The 22,915-nt window shown below is 35.3% G+C and overlaps 1 protein-coding gene across 1 annotated transcript in view; it reads left to right on the top strand.

Moving 5' to 3' along the window:
* Nucleotides 1-20,444, top strand: part of ZPLD1 (zona pellucida like domain containing 1) — a gene marked incomplete at its 5' end in the record, with an annotated part of 42,039 nt that extends 21,595 nt beyond the window's left edge. The window contains 7 exons of the mRNA XM_084231288.1: nt 810-882; nt 4,096-4,193; nt 6,986-7,066; nt 11,030-11,201; nt 12,418-12,526; nt 19,741-19,770; nt 20,204-20,444. Of these exons, the coding sequence (XP_084087414.1) occupies nt 810-882; nt 4,096-4,193; nt 6,986-7,066; nt 11,030-11,201; nt 12,418-12,526; nt 19,741-19,770; nt 20,204-20,379 (739 nt within the window). The 3' untranslated portion in view covers nt 20,380-20,444. The remainder of the gene's footprint in view (nt 1-809; nt 883-4,095; nt 4,194-6,985; nt 7,067-11,029; nt 11,202-12,417; nt 12,527-19,740; nt 19,771-20,203) is intronic.
* Nucleotides 20,445-22,915: the final 2,471 nt, after the last annotated feature.

The following is a 22,915-nucleotide window of genomic DNA, read 5'->3' on the forward strand; positions in this document are numbered from 1 at the left end:
TTTATATTATAACAGAATGATCTGGATTTGTCAAATATTTCAGACAATGGAACCATTGAGAGAGACCTTTTCCTCTTCAGCTCTAGGATCTGCTATCACAAAGGTCTAGTTATTGTTTAACGTAGGTCACAAAGGAATGCGGAAACCACACTTTGCTGTATGAGAAAATATCTGCTAACTGGTTTAATGGCACAATAGTGATTAACACCTTGGTCAAAAGTAATATTTCGATATGGAAAATAAGAAATAAAAGCCCTTGGGTCTCAAGGGATAGGTGTAGAGGGGAGCAGGACATTAGGGTGTCCAACATATTTCTCTGCCCCTTGCACTTCCCCACTAAGCACATTTCTGAATTTCATGTCCACGGGAGTTTATTTATTTATTCAATAAATATTTATTAGGCACCTTCTATATACTATGCACTGCATTAGCTTTGAATAAAGTCAAACAAAATCTCTGATCTTGTGAAACTTTTGTTCTAATCCAATTGATGAAAATGTATTTGCATTAGATTTATATTCTTATGAAATAAAGTTTTTCTGCCAAAAGTCTCATACATGAAATGGAAAATGGAGAAAAAGATGCCTTTATAAATAAAAAAAGATCATAATGTCAGCTTGTCTTTACTTGGTTCTCTTGCTTTTTGATTATCTGTTCAGGGATTTGAGCAGTATTCCCACTCAAGGCCTAGTTAAAAGTGTGTCAGGCTTACTCAAAATTTTAGTGATTTAAATCTAACATTAAGGAATAACTGAAACTTTTAATTTAAAATCTCATCAATGCTTTCTTTTTTTCTAAATCTGTTTTAGATCCTCAGCTGCTATTTCTGTGAGAGAGAACAATGGTACATTTGTCAGCACTTTGAACCTGCTCCTTTATAACGTAAGTTGGCGGGTGAAGGATGTTATTTTCTCTCCCACTGTTTTGAGGAGCCATTTATGTGAATGACTTTTATATAAAAATCTACCAAAAGCTGTGTCAGCCCTGTTTTACTTTGATTACATGTATCCATCTTTACTACCATTTTCATATATCTTAGAAATAAAGGTATTCTAAAACCACAATTATTTTCTTAAAGTTGATGAACGATTTAACTTTTATATCATAAGTGGGATTCTACATAGTTCCTCCAAGAGTCTATCTATCTATCTATCTATCTATCTATCTATCTATCTATCTATCTATCATCTACCTATATAACGTGTATGTGTAGCCTTAGCTAGGGTCAAGATTTTGGAAATAATGTTTTTGTGAAACAAAGTTAGGAAAAGTGATACTTTTCCTAAGTGACACTTTTCTTGAGGAGATGCTTGGTAATGAATGTGTTAATATTTTCAATATGAGTTTTTACTGATGACAGTTCTGTAAAATCTGAAATAATTTGGGTTAACTACATAGCATTGTCTAAACTTTTGTCATGTAAATATCGACAGTGGCAGCAAAACGTGAAAAATACATGGATTTCTATTTATAACTCTAACATTAATCCCCCAAATGATATTTTCATGTTGATTAAAAATTTTTATTCATACATTTTAAATGCCTGATTTAAATATCAATTTTTCAATCTATCAACCAACATTTTTGTAAATTATGAATCTGATTTTTACATTATTATTCATGTCATCATGGCACTGAGTTATAATTCATGCAACTGATTTAAAAGTCAGTGCTTTATACTTTGAATATAATGAGCTATAAATATTGTAGTAGGACATTTTCCAAAGACATTTAAAAAAAATCATGTTTATAAGTTTGTAGTCTGACACCATGGAGTTCTAAACAACAAATTAAAATGTGTTGGAATGAAGATTGCCTTTCTGTCATTTCTAAACTTTCTTCTGCAAGTAGAAACTGCCAAGTTACTTGGTTCTACAATCTCAGCAAATGTGTGTCAATATTCATTCCATATATGGCAAGATATTTATTATTCTTGTAAGTGGTAGTTTTAAATTGGAAAGTTTCTATGTGTTGATTTATTTGTGTCAGCTCCCTGAGATAGACTTGAGGTTTGGATTCTATACTATTTGTTATAATTGAGTGAAACAAAGATGAGAATTCCTGATCCTAAGTCAGTGAAAAATATATCCACATGGCAGTCAATGATACCATTATTTTCTGTGAAATTGGAAAGTACTGGAAAAGCAGAAAATCAAAAGTTTAGAAATATGAATTTGAGGAGAGCTATGCTATTTAGGTGTTTGTATTGTGATTAGAAATCATGTCATAGTCTTGTTGCTAACTAGACACAATCTTTCAAATTGATTCTAATTTGATAATAATTATTTGTTCACAATGCTAATATTTATCCAAATGTAGTTTTAATGTAGCATTTCAAATTAAATACTGATTTATACCACTAGGGGCTATGCTTTCCTATTTACCATGCAGAGTTTTTTATAATGATAAGATTGATTAAAAGTTACATAACATCCCCACTACTATTATTTCCTGGTTTGTTATTTGGAGAGAAAAATTTTACCTAGTTTGAATTCCAAACAATTTGTATTTCTATGTGTTCTAAGATTCAGTAAATGAACTCAGGAAAAATTTAATTATAAAAATTAATGAATTTTGTTGTCTACATGACTTGTATGTATTTCAGTTATTTCAAGTTGAACTTTGACCTACTTTTATGTACTATAAATATGTCAGTTTTCTGCTCTATAGGCATGGAAAGGTCATATGAATTTGTGAATTTGAGTTGTAACTAAATACTAGTATCTTCAGAACAATACAAAAATCAGTAAATCTGAAATAAGCTTACGGTAATTATGAATAGTTTTTAAAAGTTGGAGGAAAAATCTAAAATAAATATAATTTATTTGGGGGACAAAATTGTTCTAGCAAGAGTAGAGACAATGATACAAGATAAAGTCAAAAAATAACTTTTAGAAGCAATTGTAGGAGGAAAGAATGATGCTCCAAGCCATAATTCAGTTTTCTATGACTTAGCAGTGTAAGTTGCAAAATGATAAGCATTGTTCTGGACAATACTGATTCAAAAGTAAGATACAAGAGTTGCGTATTTAATGAATGTTGCTTAATTTGGGGAATTTGGAGAAGGGAACCAGAAAGATAATTACATAAAAACATTACCTATAAGGAATGGCTAGAGGAGCTGTTACCATTTATCACAGAAATATAGAAAATAAGTATAGCCCATAACTTCTCATTTGTCTTTTATTATTTTGGATTGAATGTTTCATATGAATCACCTTTTTCAAAAGTGAAATTCCAAACTATATTGTTTTAAATTTTAAAAATTCATAATCTGTTGCTGTCTTCCCAGCTTTGTTAGAGTATGTTCTGTATTTTGCCTTTGCTTGATGAATGTTGAGATTCATAATGATCATTAAATCTTATTTTTGCTCCAAAATAGCAGTACCTTCAAAGTTACTAAGTTTGGGGGAAACTACTGTAGATTGGGGAATAAAACAAACTCTTTAAAATTGATTTACACAGATAGGTAGAAATGAAATCATGAGACATCCTTCTATATGCAACCCTCAAGAAATTTGGTGCAGAGTATCTATTACATGCATTTTAGCAATTTTGGGAACATATTGTCTCTTTTTGTTTTCTATTAAATGTTGGCAATTTCAAGCTGTTATATAAGTGTTTGGATAACAGAGAAATTCTGTAAACACAACTCCAGTGGCAAAGGGTTATAAAAATATATATACATGAAACATGCAATTTAAGTAAATACTATTAGTCACTAATATAAGTTAAATAAATGAATATTAACTTAAGTAAGCTAATTATTAGTAATTGAAAATTAAACTAAGTATTAACCACTGACTATCAATCCTTAGACAATTTAAATAAACTGAGCATTAATCACCATATGTGGTAAACTGTGGAAACAAAAAGATTTATGTGTGAAAATGAACTTCTTCTATGGACATGCAAGCCATTTACATGGTTTAAGTACAATTTTGTTAAGAAATTAGAACATTAGGTATATTTGGAGTTGGCTCTGTATATTTATACTATTCACCCTCTTCCTTTGTCTCTGTCATTATTGTTTTATGTGGTAAATGTACTGTGTGAGGAAGGTAATGATGGACCATTTTTTTTTTCCATCATTAGGATTCAACCTACAGTCAACAGTTAATTATCCCAAGTATAGGATTACCTTTGAAAACCAAAGTATATGCAGCTGTACAAGCCACTAACCTGGATGGCAGGTATTTTCAAACTCTTATCTTTTGATGGTTAAATCATTTGGTTGCCTAAAGCCTCATGAATTATAAAGATATTTTACTCATTTTTTATTTAAAGAGTACTGTCATTGCCACACCATTTAAAAATGTTGATAGGGCCTCCCTGGTGGTGCAAGGGGTTAAGGCATAACCTATGAAGCTATTCACAGCCACTGCAGCATGAGTTTGACCCCAGGCCAGTAATGTGACCCATATGGTGCAGCAGACCTCTCCTGACTTGCCTGCTGCTCCCCTCAGAAGTGTCTTTCAGTCAATCCGCCTGTTCTGTTCCCACTCTGTCTCTGGTGAATCCTCTAACACCCCTCCCCTCCACACACACCCCCCACTGGCCTGTACCACAGTTCTTGTATGCATAAATAAGTACATCTTAAAAAAAAAAAAAAATGTTGGCCTCCCTGGTGGCGCAAGGGCTTAAGCACCGCACTATGAAGCATTTCATAGTCTCTGTAGCACGAGTTGGATCCCCAGCCTGCCAGGGAGCAACCCACATGGCGAAGCAGACCTCTCCTGACTGGTCCGCTGCTTCCCTCAGCAGTGTATTTCAGTCAGTCTGCCTGTTCTTTTCCCCACTCTGTCTCTGGTGGGTCCTCTCATCTCATGTATCTCTGGCCTATATCCCAGCTCTTGTTTGCATAAATAAATGTCTTAAAAAAAACATGTTGATGGAAATAACAAATAAGATTAAGAAGTGATACTCATTTTATGTCATTAATTGCAAAATAACAGGTTTTCTCCTCTCAACAAGGAGGAGTAGTGACTGAAGGAAACATAAAGAGATCTTCTGGTTTTAAGATGATTGATCAGATGCAGTCATTTTATGAACACTTAATGATTTGTGCATTTTTGTACATGGTATTATTATTCAATAAAAATTTATTAAAGAAACAATATAATTCTCTCCATCAGTATCTGAGCCAAAATTACATGTAACTATCCCCATAAAAATCTCTGCAAAAAACTCAAATCATTTCAGTTATATGATACTTCAGAAATTCTAAATGATCAATATTGAAAGGGGATTCAAAAACTGAAAATTCAGGGCCTCCCCAGTTGAACACTGGGCTAAGCTGCCCACAGCCTCTGCAGCGGCAGTTCGATCCCTGGTGAGGGTCCCACATGGCATGCAGACCTCTCCTGCCGCGCCCCCTGCTGCCCTCAGCAGTGTCCTCTGTCTGTCTGCCTGTTCTGTTCCCCGTTATGGCTCAGGTGAATTTTCTCACCCTCCCGCGCTTCTGACTGTATCCAGTGCTTGTATAAATAAATAAATAAATCTTTAAAAAAAAATCATTTAAAAAACAAACAAACAAACAAAAAAAAACAAAGCAGGGGCCTCCCCGGTGGCGCAGCGGTTGAGCGCTGGGTTACGAAGCTGCCCGCAGCCTCTGCAGCGCCGGTTCGATACCCGGCTGCTCCCCGGCAACCGGAGGAGGGTCCCACATGGTGGGCAGACCTCTCCTGCCGCCCGCTGCTCCCCTCAGCAGTGTACTTCGGTCCTTCTGCCTGCTCTGCTCCCCGCTCTGGCTCTGGTGAATTCTCTCACCCTCCTGCACTTCTGACTGTACCCAGTGCTTGTCTAAACAAACAAATAAATAAATAAATAAAAATAAATCTTTATAAAAAAAAAAACACAAAGCAAAAACTGAAAATTCAATCCTGCCTTATAAAAATTATAATGTGTAAATAGAGTATTTGGGTTTCTCATGAATTATTATTTAAACTCTGTTCTGAAGAGGTTACTATACTCTAGAAATTTGGTTCTACCTTACCTTCTACCTTTGTGTCTTCTTGGTATTCCTATTTTGGGATATATTTGATTCTTTAAAATTATCTTACAAATGAAACTTTTTTTTTTCATCTTGGTATTCATTTCTCATGGACTAGTAATTTTTATGATAACAGAGTTGGAATGTGGTCATGTGGAGGAAGGTTGTGTATTGGCCTCATGACTTTCTTCTACCTAACACAGAATCTATTGTGGAATTCCATTCCCACTTTCACTGATTATGACATAATTTACAATATAGTTTATGTACCAAACTTCTTTGTTGTATGTGGCTTTATAATATCCTCTGTCATCTATTAGAGTGAACAACTTTTAGAAACAAAAGGCATTGTGTCACTAAACATGGAAATATCTAGTTCATTTTTGGGTTTTGTTTCTTGAGACTTGTGCCCTTCAGGTGTATTGTATATACTTTTTTGATGTATAGGGTATTACCTTTAACCCCACTTGATGTGAGATGGCAATTTGTTGCAGAGTTTTAAACACCTTCAGTAGGAAAATATTTTAATAAATAAGAAGCCTCTGGGGCCTCCCCGGTGGCGCAGCGGTTGAGCGTTGGGTTGTGAAGCTGCCCGCGGCCTCTGCGGCGCCGGTTCGATCCCCGGCTGCTCCCCGGCCACCAGAGGAGGGTCCCACATGGCGCGCAGACCTCTCCTGCCGCCCGCTGCTCCCCTCAGCAGTGTACTTCGGTCCTTCTGCCTGCTCTGCTCCCCGCTCTGGCTCTGGTGAATTCTCTCACCCTCCCGCGCTTCTGACTGTACCCAGTGCATGTATAAACAAAACAAACAAACAAATAAATAAATAAAACATGCCTCTATTTAAAAAAAAAAAAAAGCCTCTGCAAATAACTAAAGGAAAAAAAAAAACACCCTATTCTATAGGGTAAGAAGTTTGTCAAAATTTATTTCCGTGGAATTAGTAGCAAAAACCTAAATGAGTGTCTGACTGTAGTTATGCTTACTATTCTTTGCAGATGGAATGTTTTAATGGATTATTGCTACACGACCCCGTCAGGGAACCCAAATGATGATATCCGGTATGATCTCTTCCTTAGGTAGGTGTACTATCTCATGTTGATAGCAAAGTCTCAGTTGAAAATACAAGAGATAGAAAATTTATTGAGATGAAAAAATTATTGAGATAAACTTTGATAGCTTTTAAATTTAAAGTTTTATGTTTGAACTTTTAGTCCTTGTAAAACTGAAAGTATATACAAGTCAAGAACAGATTTCAACATGAAATGCTGAATAAGATTGTTGCTGAATGAGAGTGGCAAGCAAGTTAGGTCCAACAAAGATGTTTTATTCATGTTTAGGACATATGAGAATATTTCACTGTCTTAGGAAAAGCATGGCTACAATATTATTGCCAATAGTAAAAAAAAAAAAGCAATGGTGAGTACTATTTATCTGAAACTAGAAGGAATCATCATATGTCAAAAGGAGAGTTAAAATTTAAGTGATTGTCTGGATAATTTAGATACTCAGGATTTTTTTTTCATTTATAAGTATTTAATATGAAAGTATAATATAGCCTACCCCTCCTTTTTTATCAGAGCCAATAACTTCAACTTTATTTACCAATAGACAGTGATAGACTGAATGTAGTCTGCATTTGGGGAAAGGGAACATTGATCAAAAAACTTTGAATCGTCCAGTTCCCTTTCAGCATTTTATCTGACAGCAATACAGACTTGAGAGTATAAGCAATGGTTTCTAATCATGATTATAAATGCAGTTGGCTCAGATCACTGCTGTTTATTGACACATGATGGGAGTAATATGACGGGAAACCAAAAGAATATGTCTTATTTGCTAACCAAGATTAAGGTGATGTCCGGAGGCTATGGTTAAACTGACACTCTCATATCCTATTGCGGGAAGTAGTAATTTAGACATCATTTTTGGGAAAAAAAAATCAGTATGTATCAAAACTTTGGAAGATTTTATATTCTTTGATTTTACATATGTAAGTATATATAAATTGAGAAACATATCCTAAAATATGTTTAACTTCCTGGTTTATCAGTGATACTTAAAATAGTAAAATATTGGAATAAACTGAGTGTAATGTGAAATGGTTAGGTGAATTATGTAGAACCAGTAAGTTGAAAATTCACATAGGCATTTTAGTCTTATACAGTTACTTAAAAAAATAGGTGGGGGGAATGGCTAGTTTCATAGTGTCTCTTCCCTTTATATCTTCTTGGTATTTTATCCTTGGAAAATATGGTTCTTTAAAATTTAAATGTATTAAAATATGAACTGAAAAAAACAAACAATTATATGTATAGAAACTAATTTATATAATAAATGGTAGAAAAGATTAAGGGAATACATAAAATGCAATGGTACATGGCACATTGTAAAATTGTGGATTATTTGCCTTAATTTTTTTCTTATTTTCCAAATATTCTATAATGATATAATTCTTTGATAACTGGAATACAGTGATCAGCCCTTTCTAGTATGACTGTAGTGAGAGTTTAGTTCTGAACCTTTTCAGTTTTCTTATTTAAACACTATAGAGTTAAATGGATAACTAAGCCAAATGTTTATTTCAGTGAAATTAAGAGGAAAAGAAAGTCTAGAAATTTCAAAATATATGAACTATATATTGATAGCTATTTATAACAATAATAGAAACAAATCACCACTTGGAAATTTAAAACTCTTAAATAACACTCAGGTAAGAAAAAGGAAATGTAGACCAATAGAGAAAAAGTAAGTTCTTTAAAAAGAAACAAAAACAAATAGACAATAACATGTTAATCTAATTAAGAAAAAGAGATGAGAAATCCACGAAATACAAAAAAAGAAGAACATGGCCCTAGCAAATATTATAATTATTTAAAGTTCTAAAATTGGTAAAGGAATGTGATATTTTTTAAGATTAAACACAAAAAAATTTAGAATATAAGTTGAGAAATATATCCAACACAAGTGGAGATTTACTACATAATAGAATAGATGCCATAAATCAGTGGAATAAACAGAGGTTATTAAAAATAGTACTTGACAATGGATAATCATTTAAAAAATAAAACACTGGATCTCTACTTCATTCAGTACATCATAATAATCTTTAAATAGGGGGCCTCCCTAGTAGCGCAAAGGGTTAAGATGCAACCTATGAAGCTGTCCGCAGCTACTGCAGTAGGAATTCAATCTCCGACCAGGGAGAAACCCACATGGTGCAGCAGACCTCTCCTGATTTGCCCACTGCTCCCCTCAGTGGTGTATTTCAGTCAATCTGCCTGTTCTGTTCCCCACTCTGTTCCTGGTGAATCCTCTCACCCCGACACCTCTGGCCTGTACCCCAGTCTTGTATGCATAAATAAATAAATCTTTAAAAAAATAATAATCTTTAAATAGATCATTGATCAATGTAAAACTACAGCTTTAAAAGTGGTGGGAGAAAACATGCAAAATACCTTTATCACTTTGAAGAAAGGAAAATTTGTCTTTAGTTCAAATATTAGAAGTCATAAAATAGGGCCTCCCTGGTGGCGCAGCGGTTGAGCGCTGGGTTGCGAAGCTGCCCGCAGCCTCTGCAGCGCCAGTTCGATCCCCGGCTGCTCCCCGGCCACCAGAGGAGGGTCCCACATGGCGCGCAGACCTCTCCTGCCGCCCGCTGCTCCCCTCAGCAGTGTGCTTCGGTCCTTCTGCCTGCTCTGCTCCCCGCTCTGGCTCTGGTGAATTCTCTCACCCTCCCGCACTTCTGACTGTACCCAGTGCATGTATAAACAAAACAAGCGAACAAACAAATAAAAAAAAAATATTAGAAGTCATAAAATAAATACTGAAAATTTATCCTAGTAAAAATAAAACTACACTCATACCCATACACACACACCCTAGAGATTTCCAAAGCCAAACAGCAAAGTAAAACTAATTGCAAGTTGTAAATTATATAAGGAGTCACGCTTCCTAATATATAAAGTAGTTATAGGAATCAAAGAAGAAAAAGAACTAGAAAACAGTAAAAATCGAGCAAATGACAAAAAAGTTCAGATAAAGAAATACAGTGACTCCTATGTAAGTGAAAAAATGCACATATTCATTCTCACCAAGAAAAAGCCAAATTAAAATTATATGGTGATAGTTTATTTTCCTGTCAAATAAGGAATAGTCCAAAATTTTACCCATACATTTTATTGATATAATCCTGGGGTAAATAGATTTTTGTCATATATTACCGGGTTGCAAAATGTAACAATATTTATAGAAAGCAGTATAGCAAAATCTATTGAATTATCTATAGACATATCATAAAGGTAACCCTGCTCATGTTCAAAATGATATATGTAAGTCTATGATTATTACATATTTGAAATACTTATTTAAGTTGAATATTCAAAATTATTACTTATTCAAAATAGTCAAAACAATGAAAGTATATGCAAAAAAGGAACTGGTTAAATTAATACTGGCACAAATACATAGCAGAACACTATATAACTGTGAAAAAATGACAAGGCCCTCTAAATATCCATAGGAAAAAATCTCTAAGATGCATTGTTGAATTTTAAAAAGGCAAGCTACAAAACAATGTAGATTGTGTTCTATCATTTGTTTAAGAAGGGGAGAATTATACGAATATATTGTTTCTGCTTCTACTTGCATATGCCTTGGAAGCAAGCAATATCAAGAGAGATCACCTCGTTAAGTAGAATACACCTGTGCAGATATGGAATAGTATGGGCAAAGACAAAGATGGGAGGGAGAGTTTTCATTATACGTGTTTTATGCAGTTTGGATTTTTGAACTATATGAAACAATAATCCCTCTAAAATTAGACAGTAATATTTTAATCAGAAACTAATCTGTTTAACTTTTATGTTCTAGGTCAATCACTGTATCTGTTGAGTTAACTTATATTCTTACTAAATGTCTATAACATGGCATAATTTTGTTAGCTCTTAATGTAATGGTGTAATATGTAGAAATTAATTTACAAGTCCCACTGGGATGGTACTTTTCAGTAATATCCAGTTTTCATGTTCACCGCAATGTAGCTGTGACAAAGATCCTCAGACGACCGTCATTGAAAATGGCAAAAGCCAGCACGGCCGATTCTCCTTTGAAGTGTTCCGATTTGTGAAGCACAAGAATCAGAAAATGTCCACGGTCTTCCTACACTGTGTTACCAAGCTCTGCAGAGCTGATGACTGCCCCTTCCTTATGCCAGTAAGTTTTTAGCAACTTTATTTTTAATTGTTGAACTGATCTAAGCTGGAAGATTATCAAGTTTAGGAGCTGATTTCTACATAGAAAGAGGATGTGCATCAGGTCAAAGCGTTTAGCACAGCATTTATTCATTTGTCCAGTAAAAATCTGTTGAATGCCTGCCTTGTGCCAGGCAAACTGGGAATACAGAGATGAACTCTGCATAAATTCTGAATTCAATTCAGTCCTTAGGATTGTGAGATAGTCATAGAAGTAAACAAGACAAAAATGTTATGGTGCAAAGGCAGTTATGTATGTAGATTGTAGCAGGAGGTAATATTCATCACTGTGAGAGAGAAGGGGTAGCAGAGGTTGGGAGGATTGGTGGAAGAGATGAATCTTGGTTGTGACTTTGAAAATGGGTGAATCCCAAAGGGACAAAACCAACATGTGAGTGAGAGACACTTGATGTCAAAGGGTGCTCAAAGTCACATACAGAATAATCTGTCCTTCCGTGAGGCTGTGGAAAAGAGTAGAGATGTTGGAGAGCCTGGGGAGGAGGGAGAGATGTTATTAGGAAGGTGGATTGGGACCAGATAACCCAGGAATCTCTTGCATTAAAAGTTAAAAGCTGTAAAAGGCTTGGATTCAAATTCAGACAGTCATAATTAAAATATAGATCCATTTAACACTGAATTAAAAAAATCTGTTTGGCAGATTGCCTGGGGTCACATCGATGATAAGCTGAGAGAAATGCAGACATTTCTAAAATTTGAAATAGCTTTAATATGTTTAGATTTATGCTCACATTCTTGCATTTCTTCACCATCACTGCTGACTAAACCCAACTAGCTATATCCGGTGGAGCTAAATGGAGAGTCCACGTTCCCTTGGCTCTGTGCTGACTAACATTTCAGGGAAACATTTATTAAAGGCTTGAGAGAAATAAAAGTGAAAAAGTTTGATAAACACAGCTCTTTTTCAGGAAAGCCGGTGGAGTTATGTAAATTAATGAGGCAGTGCACAATTACAACGAGAGGAAATAAGAAATGTGGCCCAAACCAAGATAACGGAACACTGTTTCAGTTATATGCAAAGTAATTAAATAAATGCACAGAAGTAAATGAATAAAATTAAACGTGTGGTATCTCTTGCAAAAGAATCTGCTTTCTAAATGGCCATAAAGAAATGGTTTTATGCTGGTGTGGAATTTCATTTGTTTTCATTAACACCTCAGATTTGTGGCAACAGAGAAAGGAGAGATGTCGGGAGGAGGACAACGTGGAGCCCCCAGAGCACATCTGGAAACGCAGTCCTGTCTGCGGGTCCCATCATTACTCGGAGTGGTAAGATTGTTCCTTCTTTTGCGTGCAGTAATAGAGCCTCCCCAACTGATCCCTTGCATGGCATCTAAGGGGAGCTCAAAGTGGTTCCTAAACAGCCCTAATTAACTGTGAGACAAGATAAACTGCTCAACAACTTCAATTTCACGGTAGTTTCCTGTTTTCTCTCAACTCACACACAAAGGGCAATGTTGTCTTTACTACATTCCCTATCACACTCCCTCCCCGAAGCAGACAGATACACACACACACACACACATGCACGCGCACACGCACACACACAATAGCACCACCGCCCCCCCACTCCCCCACTCCCCCCCGAATGTTTCATTTGCCCCTCAAGGCCTACTCTACCCTCCTTTCCCTGATCTCTGCTCCCAAGGAAGAAACTATGTGAGCTGTGTCCTCTGGTTTCTTGGACACATGGTTTCTGGTTGGGTTTGGCCAGCTGGTGACTCTGTCAGAGGCTGGGGTGCAGTCCTCATTGATCCGGCCAGACACCTTTCTCTATTAAACTCTCTCTGAATTCTGGAAACCCCCCTTTAACCCATAGATCACGTAACTTGATTTTCTCTTGTGAATTCCCTACATCTTGAGTACCATTTGTTTCCTCCCAGGATCCTGAAATGTTACAAACCACCATCTAATGCATACATTCATGCTTATGAATCCAATGGACACAAATATTCATATACACATATTACCAGGTGTACAAAAATTGGTGCATGTGCACACACATACACACACATTCTCCAAGGGGATATTGTTTTATGTTCTGGTAACCAAGAGATAACCAGAATCAGCTGAATAAAGAGACATGCAGTGTATTCAACACAAACTAAAGTCAGAGAAACCAGTTCTAGTTCCAGCTTTTGTCCTAACAAGTGATATTACTTGAGGTTTTATATCACTTCTCTAGGCAAATGTTTCTTCATTTTTTTTCAAAAGAGGGGCTTGAAAATGTAGTCTTACTGACATTGAGGACTTACAGTGTATATTTTACTGTTACATAAACACAGCATAATTCTAAAATCATAAAATTACATTTTTATAATGCTGTCTAAAAATAATTGTTTCTAACACTATAGTTCTAAATCTTTCCCAAAAAGGGCAGAAGTCTGGTTTGGATTATATTATAATATTTTTTTTCCCTCCATTTCATTTTAGCAGCGAGGCTAGTACTGTGGTTCAGTGGGTATCTTAACTTTTTCTCCCATGCCTCCTACTCCACAATAAAAAGAAAGTTTTGCCTGAAATAGGTAATTAAGCAAAAAGTGGTTTTGGCTTGAAAGTCCAGACAATTGCTTTAATTATTCACTCCTCTGTGTTTGGGTAGACATAGCATTATTTAAAAACAAACTAATAGGCCTTTTAAATAATGCAGAAATTTATTAAATATGAAATTTCAAACTTAATCCTGATTCCCTGAGGGTTTGGTATGTGTTTTGAATAGTTTGAAAATGGCTTGTTTGTGGTTTGTGAAGGGCTCAACTCTTATCTCTATTTAATGATTAGGAATAGCTCAGAGAATTACACTGCATAGAAACTCAGCTCCTGTTGGCAATAATTAGGAATGCTTTATGTAGGTATAATTAAAATGTTTTATTTCTGTGGTGCATATCTATCTTGTCAGTTTGCTGTAAGAAGAGAACCTTAAAAAATGACTTCTCTCTGCCTATGTTGAATAGGTAGCTTTTCCTCCTTATTAACCTCCTGACCTCCTTCATACCTGGTCCACATCGAATGCAAATATTACAAATTCCAAATTTTTTTTAGCATAAGATAATTTTTATAAAGACAAAAAAATTATTAAGTTCCCAAATCCTAGAAAGGATTACCAAATAAAGAGTTCCAGTGGAAAAAGTTTCTGGTTCTATGATAGTCAACCAGCTATCCAGGTAGTTTTCACTTGTACCATATCCAATCACCCATGTAACTATACTGAAACCTTGAAGAGCTTGTGCCTTTGATTACAGTGCTTTTTTTTTTTTTTAAGATTTATTTATTTACTTATACAAACACTGGGTACAGTCAGAAGCACAGGAGGGTGAGAGAATTCACCAGAGCCAGAGCAGGGAACAGAACAGGCAGACTGATGAAATAAAGTGCTGAGGGGAGCAGTGAGTATGGCAGGAGAGATCTGACGCGCCATGTGGGACACTCACCGGTGGCCGGGGATCAAACCAGTGCTGCAGAGGCTGCTGCAGAGGCTGCTGCAGAGGCTGCTGCAGAGGCTGCGGGCAGCTTTGCAGCCCAGCGCTCAACCGCTGCTCCACCAGGGGAGGCCTTGATTACAGTGCTTTTGATGTCATCCTTGGACTTCTCTCTTACCCATTGCAACCTATTTCCATCTCAAGGATGACATTTATTTCCAGGCACACTAGGGTTGTCTTTTAGTCACTTTGGTCTTGCCTCTCACAAAACTGCCAAAGGATCGTGTTCAGACCTTCCAGATCCCCTTCATTTCTTTCTTAATCTGTGGATTTGTTTTTTATGATTTTGATAAATAGCAGTAGAATACCAAAAATTTTATTTCAAGTTTCATAGAAGCACAGAACTAAAAAATCAGGTCCTATCAATCCACATGCAAAACCTTTGTGAGCTTTCTATCCAGTTTAATGACCAAGGGCACCCTTTTTCCTTAGTTTCACTTGAGTTTTATCTTACATAATTTAGAATTCATCTCTTCAGATCCTGTGGTTTATTATATGTAGACAAGTCCCATTTCAGGCTTGGCTTGCTCTCTTCAAAGCTCTCTGATACTTGGAATTTTTGCTTTATTTATTCATTGAACCACTCCTTTCTCCCCTAGACATCTGACTTAGGCCAAGTTAAATGAGTTGATAAACCTCCAAACTTCTGCTTTCTGCTTTAATGAAATAAAATCCATTCTGGTTATTTCTATTCAACATTATTAATTCATTTTTAGTTGATTTAGGGAAATATTCACATCCCCAATATTCAAAATTCTCAAAATTTACAAAGCATTCTTATTTTAAGCTATCAAAAGCTAAAACTGTCTGGTACGGCAATGCTTATCATGAGGCATAATTCTGGAAATTTAAAAATATAAAAAATGCCTAAAAGGCAATAGGACCTAATCATATTTAACACAAATGTCTATGGACATGTCTATGCCAAAGTCTTGTTCTATTAGTATCATAGAGTGCTGAATAAATCACTTGAGCATTTTTGTTTAGTCCTTGACTGATATAGGCATTATGCTGGGAACCGGGAGTGTTATAGAGAACCAGCCACAATTTTTACCCTCAGAGATTTAACAATCAAGGGTAGACTACAGTGGACAATTAATGAACGTAACACAAAGGACAGTAAAAAGTTTCTTGAAATTTGTAGTCTATTTCACTACATAGATCATTGAAGTTTTTAAAAAACAGCCTGCTTCTATTAAAAAAAAGGAAAAATATTCATTCCCCATATATCTTTGTACTGATGTCCATTTTTTGCCATTTATTTCAAAACTTATATGAGTGAAAAGCAGAGAATGACAAGTTATCTGCCACTTCTGGCTTTCTCACAGCTGTAGTATTGCTGCTATCACTTCCTTTCTATGGGCCCTCAGCTAGCTATACATCTTTTGAAGAGCTCACCAAGTTTAGTATTCCAATTCCCCAGGTATATTAAAAAAAAAAAAAGCTGTCTATCTCCTTTCTCTGCTAGACATGGTTTGATTTTTCCTTTTTTTTTTTTTCACAGTGATACTAAATTGCAGGGTACAAGAAATGTATCTAGATAAAGTGAATTTCTCTACTTTTATTCATTATCAAATATACTTTCAATAATATTCAAATATTACATGTTTTGATTCCTGCCATGTGCCAAAGGTAGGATGCTTTCCACTTTTCAGTCTGGAAACTTGGAACTCATTTGGCTCACTTGGTATCTTGCCCCCACACGGGGAGATTTTGCTCACAGCCAAGTCCTCATAGGTGACACCTGGATATCTGGATTTTGTTGTTACAGAGTTTTGGTGATCACTGGGAGAAGAGAGGGATAGTCTTATTTCTTTTATTAATGTTAGGGGCATCTTGTCATAGCACTTTACCTTATTAGGTATGCACAGGAGGGAGAGCTTTCTGTTCTTTAATAGAAACATTAATAAAAAGCAAGTTGTGTATTGTAAACAAAGAATTGGTTTTAGAAAGGAATTATATATTCCTTATATATTATATATTCTCCTGCATGTTCCATTTGTCTTGGAAAAAAGGTTTGTGGATCTTTTGGATGAGCCAGTCACGATCCATTCAGCCCATCTAGTTCCATGAGAAGGAAGTGTCTTATCAAATGCTATTGGTTGGAGATTAGGATTTCTCCATTAGGATTTTCCTAATGGTGTCCTATAAAATAAATGTTGTGTTGCTTTTCTGTTTGTCCTAAAGCAATGTACTGCATGCACCATTGTAAAGAATCTTGTGAGTAAGTGCTCTGTGAATTTTGGTTATATTGGATTGTTGGAAAAATCATGATGCAATTTTGCTTGAAAACATAGAAAAATACATCATGTGACAATTAAATGATCTATAAAAGGTTCTTTTGACAACATATGATTTACCTTAGACCAAGAAATCCCTTTACTTGGACTTCTTAGCACCTGTTTTTCTACCATTTCTGGTGGAAAGGATTATAACTATCTCCTCAAACCATTCTTACCTTCAAAGTTCAATTCAGACATCACAACTTCTACCTCTACTTGAAGATTCTTTTTCTGCCTAAAATCTGTTTTGGAATTTAACTATTTTATATAATACAGAGGGTTATAGAGTAGCCTCTATGTTAGGGATTTCCTTTCTTTTTATATCATTTCCATAACCCTTTGACTGATTCTGTATAAGTTAAATTAATGGAAAAGAAAATGTGACTTCAAAATAATAAAAATTTGAAGTTTAAAAAAAAAATACATCATGATTTTTCTGACAACCCAGCAGTTCTTCAGAAGCAAACAGAAGAACCATCATTACTGCCTAGACTCAGGTGCCTGGAAATAAGTAGCATCTGTTGTTTTATAAATATATCTCCAGATTCTCCCAGTAATTATTTGGAGTTTTGTATCTTCAGATGTTTATCTTTGTAACTAAGGATATTTTCCATACTTGGTTAGTTTATATTATTTTAGAAAAATGACTCTGAAACTGAGCTTTCATTTAAGCATATGTTTACTTTATCATGGATCCTGTGACAGATGGAAGTGTCTTCATCTGTAAAATGGGGGTATCTGAACCATATGGTTAATAAGAAGATTTATGTGATCACATACAAACTATATGACATTATACATCTATTAATTGTAATGATGCTTGTGCTCTAGAATCAAATGTACACATTGTGTGGTTCAAATAAAAAACAGAGACATACACACACACACACATATTTAAACACAAATGTGAAATTCACTCATTATATAAGCTCAAGGGTTAATTACTACATGATCACAAAATGGGCAACAAAATTTGGGAAACCAAGTGAAAACGTTCATTGCATTTATTATTTGCCAGGGAAAAGTGAAAAATCAACAGATCCAATCTTTTACTTAACAGATGCAAATAAAACTACAACTGAAGCTGAGGAGTCACGTTTTTCTTTCATTTAGTTATTAAGTGTGAATTTATCTTTTTGAAACTTAAAAATGATGTTTTTGCAGATTATGATGGGCAAATTGGCAACACTTAGAATAGAATTGCACTAAATAATGAATATTTCTCTATAACAGAATAACAAATGGTGAGTTATAGGGCTATAAAAATGTAATAGCTGTTAACAATTACTGCCCTTACTAACCTTACTGGAGAGATAATGATGAAGCAAAGTTGGCAGGAAAGAATACAGCATAGTATATTTTGTGATTGTATTTGTATACCCATGGCAATGGCAGGGTGTGGGCTTAGGAAGGTGATAGATGATAAAATCTAGAATGTGTGGGGCAGAAAATGGGAAAGGAGAATGGTTCAGGAAGACTTTTATTACTGCCTTCTCCATGGAGCTTGTGAGTGAAGGTGAAGGGACCTATAGCTATAAAACAATAACAGAATTATAGTAAATACACTTGAATTACATCAAACTGAAAGGCTTCTGTACAGCAAAAGAGACATAACCAAAACAAAGAGACACCCCACTGATAGGGGAAAAAGTCTTGGCACTCCATACAACTGGTAAGGGACTGATCACAAAGACATACAAAGAACTCACATGACTCAACAAGAACAAAGTAAATAATCAAATCAAGAAATGGGCAGAAGAACTTAAAAGACACTTCCCCAAAGAGGAAATGCAAATGGCCAATGGGCATATGAAAAAAATGTTGAACATCCCTTATAATCAAGGAAATGCAAATCAAAACCAGAATGATACACCACCTTATACCAGTAAGAATGGCACCTATCAGAAAAACTAGGAACAACAAATATTGGCGAGGAGGTGGTAAAAAGGAATTCTCCTACGTTGCTGGTGGGGGTACAAACTGGTCCCACCACTATGGAAAGCTGTCTGGAGTTTCCTCAGTCTACTAAAAATGGAGCTACCATATGACCCAGCAATTCCACTCTTAGGGATCTACCCAAAGGACACAAAAACATTGATTCAAAAGAATACCTGTACTCCTATGTTTGTTGCAGCACTATTTACAATAGCTAAGCTATGGAAACAACCCAAATGCCCAAAAATAGATACTGAATCAAGAAGATCAAAATATACACAATGGAATACTATTCAGCAATCAAAAAAAGATAAACTAATGCCATTCGCAGCAACATGGATGGAGCTAGAAGAAATGATGCTCAGTGAAATAAGCTAGAAGGAAAAAGAAAGCTATTGGATGGTTTTGCTTATAGGAGGAATATAGGAGAACCAAATAAGATATCGGGGGAAATATAATAATAATAATACAAAACACAATACAACAAAACAAAAACAAACAGACAATTATAAACCAGAGATATCCTGCAGGGGAGGAGGAGGGAGAGGGATCAGAGGGAGGGAGAGAGGAGCCCAGGGGACTGTGGTGATGGTGCACAGGTAAATTAGTGAAGGAAATTCTATGTGGACTACATCTTTGGGGTGGGGATGGAGGCAAATATTGTTTAAAAATTAACAATAATGTAAAATATATATAAATATAAAAAGGGGGGAAGAATTCTAGTAAACATAGGTAAATATTTGAAAACCCAATGTTGCTTATATTTTTCCCTCTTGTTCCCTTCCAGATGAGACTCCAACCAACAATTCACAGCTTGGTAAGATTATTAACATACAATGATTTTAAAAGTATGATTTTTTTAAATGTTAATTATTTTCTGATGACTAGCTAACAAAACTGCCATTATCTAAATGTATTGATCTCTGCTCTTTTATATTTATTCTGTTTTAAATAACAGCTCCCTGAGGACTTCTAAACTCATAGGCAACTTGTTGATCAATTTTCACTTTATTCATTTAACTTATACCATTTTAAAGATCTGTTTTTTTAACTACCTTAGGGATTCTGGGCCATGGAACCACACAATCTTTTGGGTATTGGGTTGAATTACAAAGCAATAGATTGTAGTATAACCCAGTGTCATATTGTTTCTACAAGTTCCTGGTGACAGATCTCTTAGGTATACATTGGGATAAGGTGATATAAATCTGATGTTGGATCTTTCACTGTGTGTGTTTTATCCCTTGTAGGTTCTCCAAACCAACCTCCTTTCCAGCTGAACGCAGTCACCAGTGCGCTAATTTCAGGTGTGGTCATCCTGGGGGTCATGAGCTTTTCCCTTCTCCTGTGCTCACTGGCCCTCCTGCACAGGAAGACACCCACCAGTTTGGTGTTGAATGGCATAAGAAACCCTGTTTTTGATTGACTGTAACAGGTCCCTGGTCTTGTGAAGGCTTTGCTGACTATATCTTGTGATCAGTCAGTGCTCCATCTGAATTGAATTCCAGCCAGTGTTCGGTATTTGTAAGTTTGATAGATTTCACTGTGTAGCTTATGAACATGATAGTGAAGAATTTGGATAATATTGTTCTTGTCACTTATGTGTGTGGTCAGCCCTATTTGCATGGCACCAATAGGTATACTGATAATAAGCAAAAGATATACAGGACTTAGATCCCACAGTCAGTCATTTTCCTTTTATTTCAACTTTTTTGATCATTAGTTATAGAGATTAAAAAGTAGGCATAGGAAAAAAAAAAGGAATTTGTTGCATATTCTCCCTTAAGCATCACAATTCAATGTGATGGTATTTAGACTACACATGTGGTCCTAAAATGAAAGTTGCTTTTTTGTTTTATTCCAGGTAATTCCAGCTTAGGGATATGTTTTAATTGGACTGGTCAGTTTGGACTCCTAAGATTTAATTAATCATTCTATGACCTTCCTGTGAAATTGGCTAGCTTCCATATCTGTTGAAATTCATTAGAGAAAACCAAAAACTCTTGGGAAATGTATCTTAACCTGGAGCATCCCTTTGTGTAGCAAACACTAAAAAATATTCATTAACCTCCAGAAGATACTAAATGGCCCTAGATCATTATTCATTTGGATAGGGCTGGCCGTGATTGGTTTTCCTCTTCTGGTTCATGTGAGAACATCAGCACATGTTGATTCTCCTCCCAGGTAAACAGCTCAGCTGCTGTCACAGCTGTGTTTCCAGCAGTGAGGTAACTGCAAAGATTATTCTTAATTCAGAACCAGTAGATGGGAAAGCCGACTGTAGCTGTGGAACATTGTCCCCGCCAGGAAGCAGAGTATTCCTATGCGCATTTTTAACAACCTGTGTTCTTTTTTCCCTTAGAACAAAAATGAAACAGGTTAAGTGTATTTTGCAGAACATTGTTGAAGTCTCCATGAAAAAAATGTTCTTTTTCCCACAAATTTCTGATGTGGGAAAAACAAATTGGAGGCGGCCTTCTTTTTAAAGTGTTTTGATTGCCATAGAATAAACACTTCATTTCTTTAGTAGTAAAGTAAAAAGAACTAGTTGATCTTTATCAATATTTGCAAAAATATTTTAAAAAACCCGTGTTTGAAGCAACATGTGTTCTTATAAAAATATCAGCCTTCCCTTTGTTTGTGTTTATTTGCACCGTTGAACAAATGAAAACATTCAATGACGAATCCCCAAACCTACGGTGAGCAGCTACTGGAATTCCGGTGGTAACTGTAAAAATCACTGTAGAAGCTAACTTTTGTTCAACATTCAGGACTTAATTTACTATACTACCTGTAAATTTTAGATTTGCTTTAAATGAAGTGTCTGCACTCTCGTTAATAATTAAATTAATCACCAAATCAAAAACCTTTTTTCCAATTTGCCTGAATAGTTCAGAAGAAATTGTTTTTATTATGGTAATTAGATATATAATTGCCTTAACTTTCTATTTCAAGGTATAGACACAGAGTGAATGGAATCTAGAAAGTTTCTGGATAATTTTTAATATAAAAAAATGTGTCATTTAAGAAGTCAAGCTCTTCTTCCTTGTGTTACTTTAAAATATCTTTGAAATGGCTATTCGGAATTATCTGTGTTAACAAATATATTTTTTAATTTAAAAAGAAAAGTCCTACAGAAAATAATATGGAGCATACTATTTATGTGGCCCTATGTAGATGTTGATAATATTGGAATATTCTGGAAATATCTATCTCAGATACTTTAAGTGAGTTTATTTTGATCTGAGAATGAAGTCCTTCAAATAGGACATTACATCACAGAAGCCAGTTTGATTTTTGTGCCTTAGGATGGCTACTGTTGCAACTGCTGACCTTTTAAGTTCTAGATACTATTTTATAACACTGGATATTGGACATATTTTGCAAGCAATTTAAATCTCATATTGTTATTTTGTTACCCTTTTATTATAAATGGGAGAGTCAGAGCTATAATGAAACAGACCAGGCTTGTTTGATATAGCTTGGTTCTTAAAGGCTTGAAGTTATATGTAGTATTTAGTTATACTGAATTATCCAGTTGCTATAGTGTGACATCCTTACAAAATACGTGCAAATGTTCCTTCAGTTTTAATACCTCAAACTGTTTTTTGCACTTCAGGGGTAAGGTCTGATGACATGTAAAAGATGATTGTTTAATAAAATAATTATAAATGAATATTTTAAAATAGTGACCTGTTTTATTTTTAAATATATTCTCCTGCCTACTCTCAATATTCTATTCCTACTTCAACAAATATTAAGATTAAACTTAAAATCAGTTGTCTGATCCAACAGAGTGGCATCTGCAGCTGGATGAAGGCTGACCTCCCCAAACTGAGTTTCCTGTGATGGGTGACATATTTGTGAGATCAACTGAGGGTAAACAAATAACTTTACCTTGAGTTTGCGTTTTAATTAAACAGAGTCTATGATTTTTAAAACTTTGAGGGGAAAGTAAAAGC

The sequence above is a fragment of the Talpa europaea genome (assembly GCF_964194135.1).
Source record: "Talpa europaea genome assembly, chromosome: 4".
NCBI classification, from domain to species: Eukaryota; Metazoa; Chordata; class Mammalia; order Eulipotyphla; family Talpidae; genus Talpa; species Talpa europaea.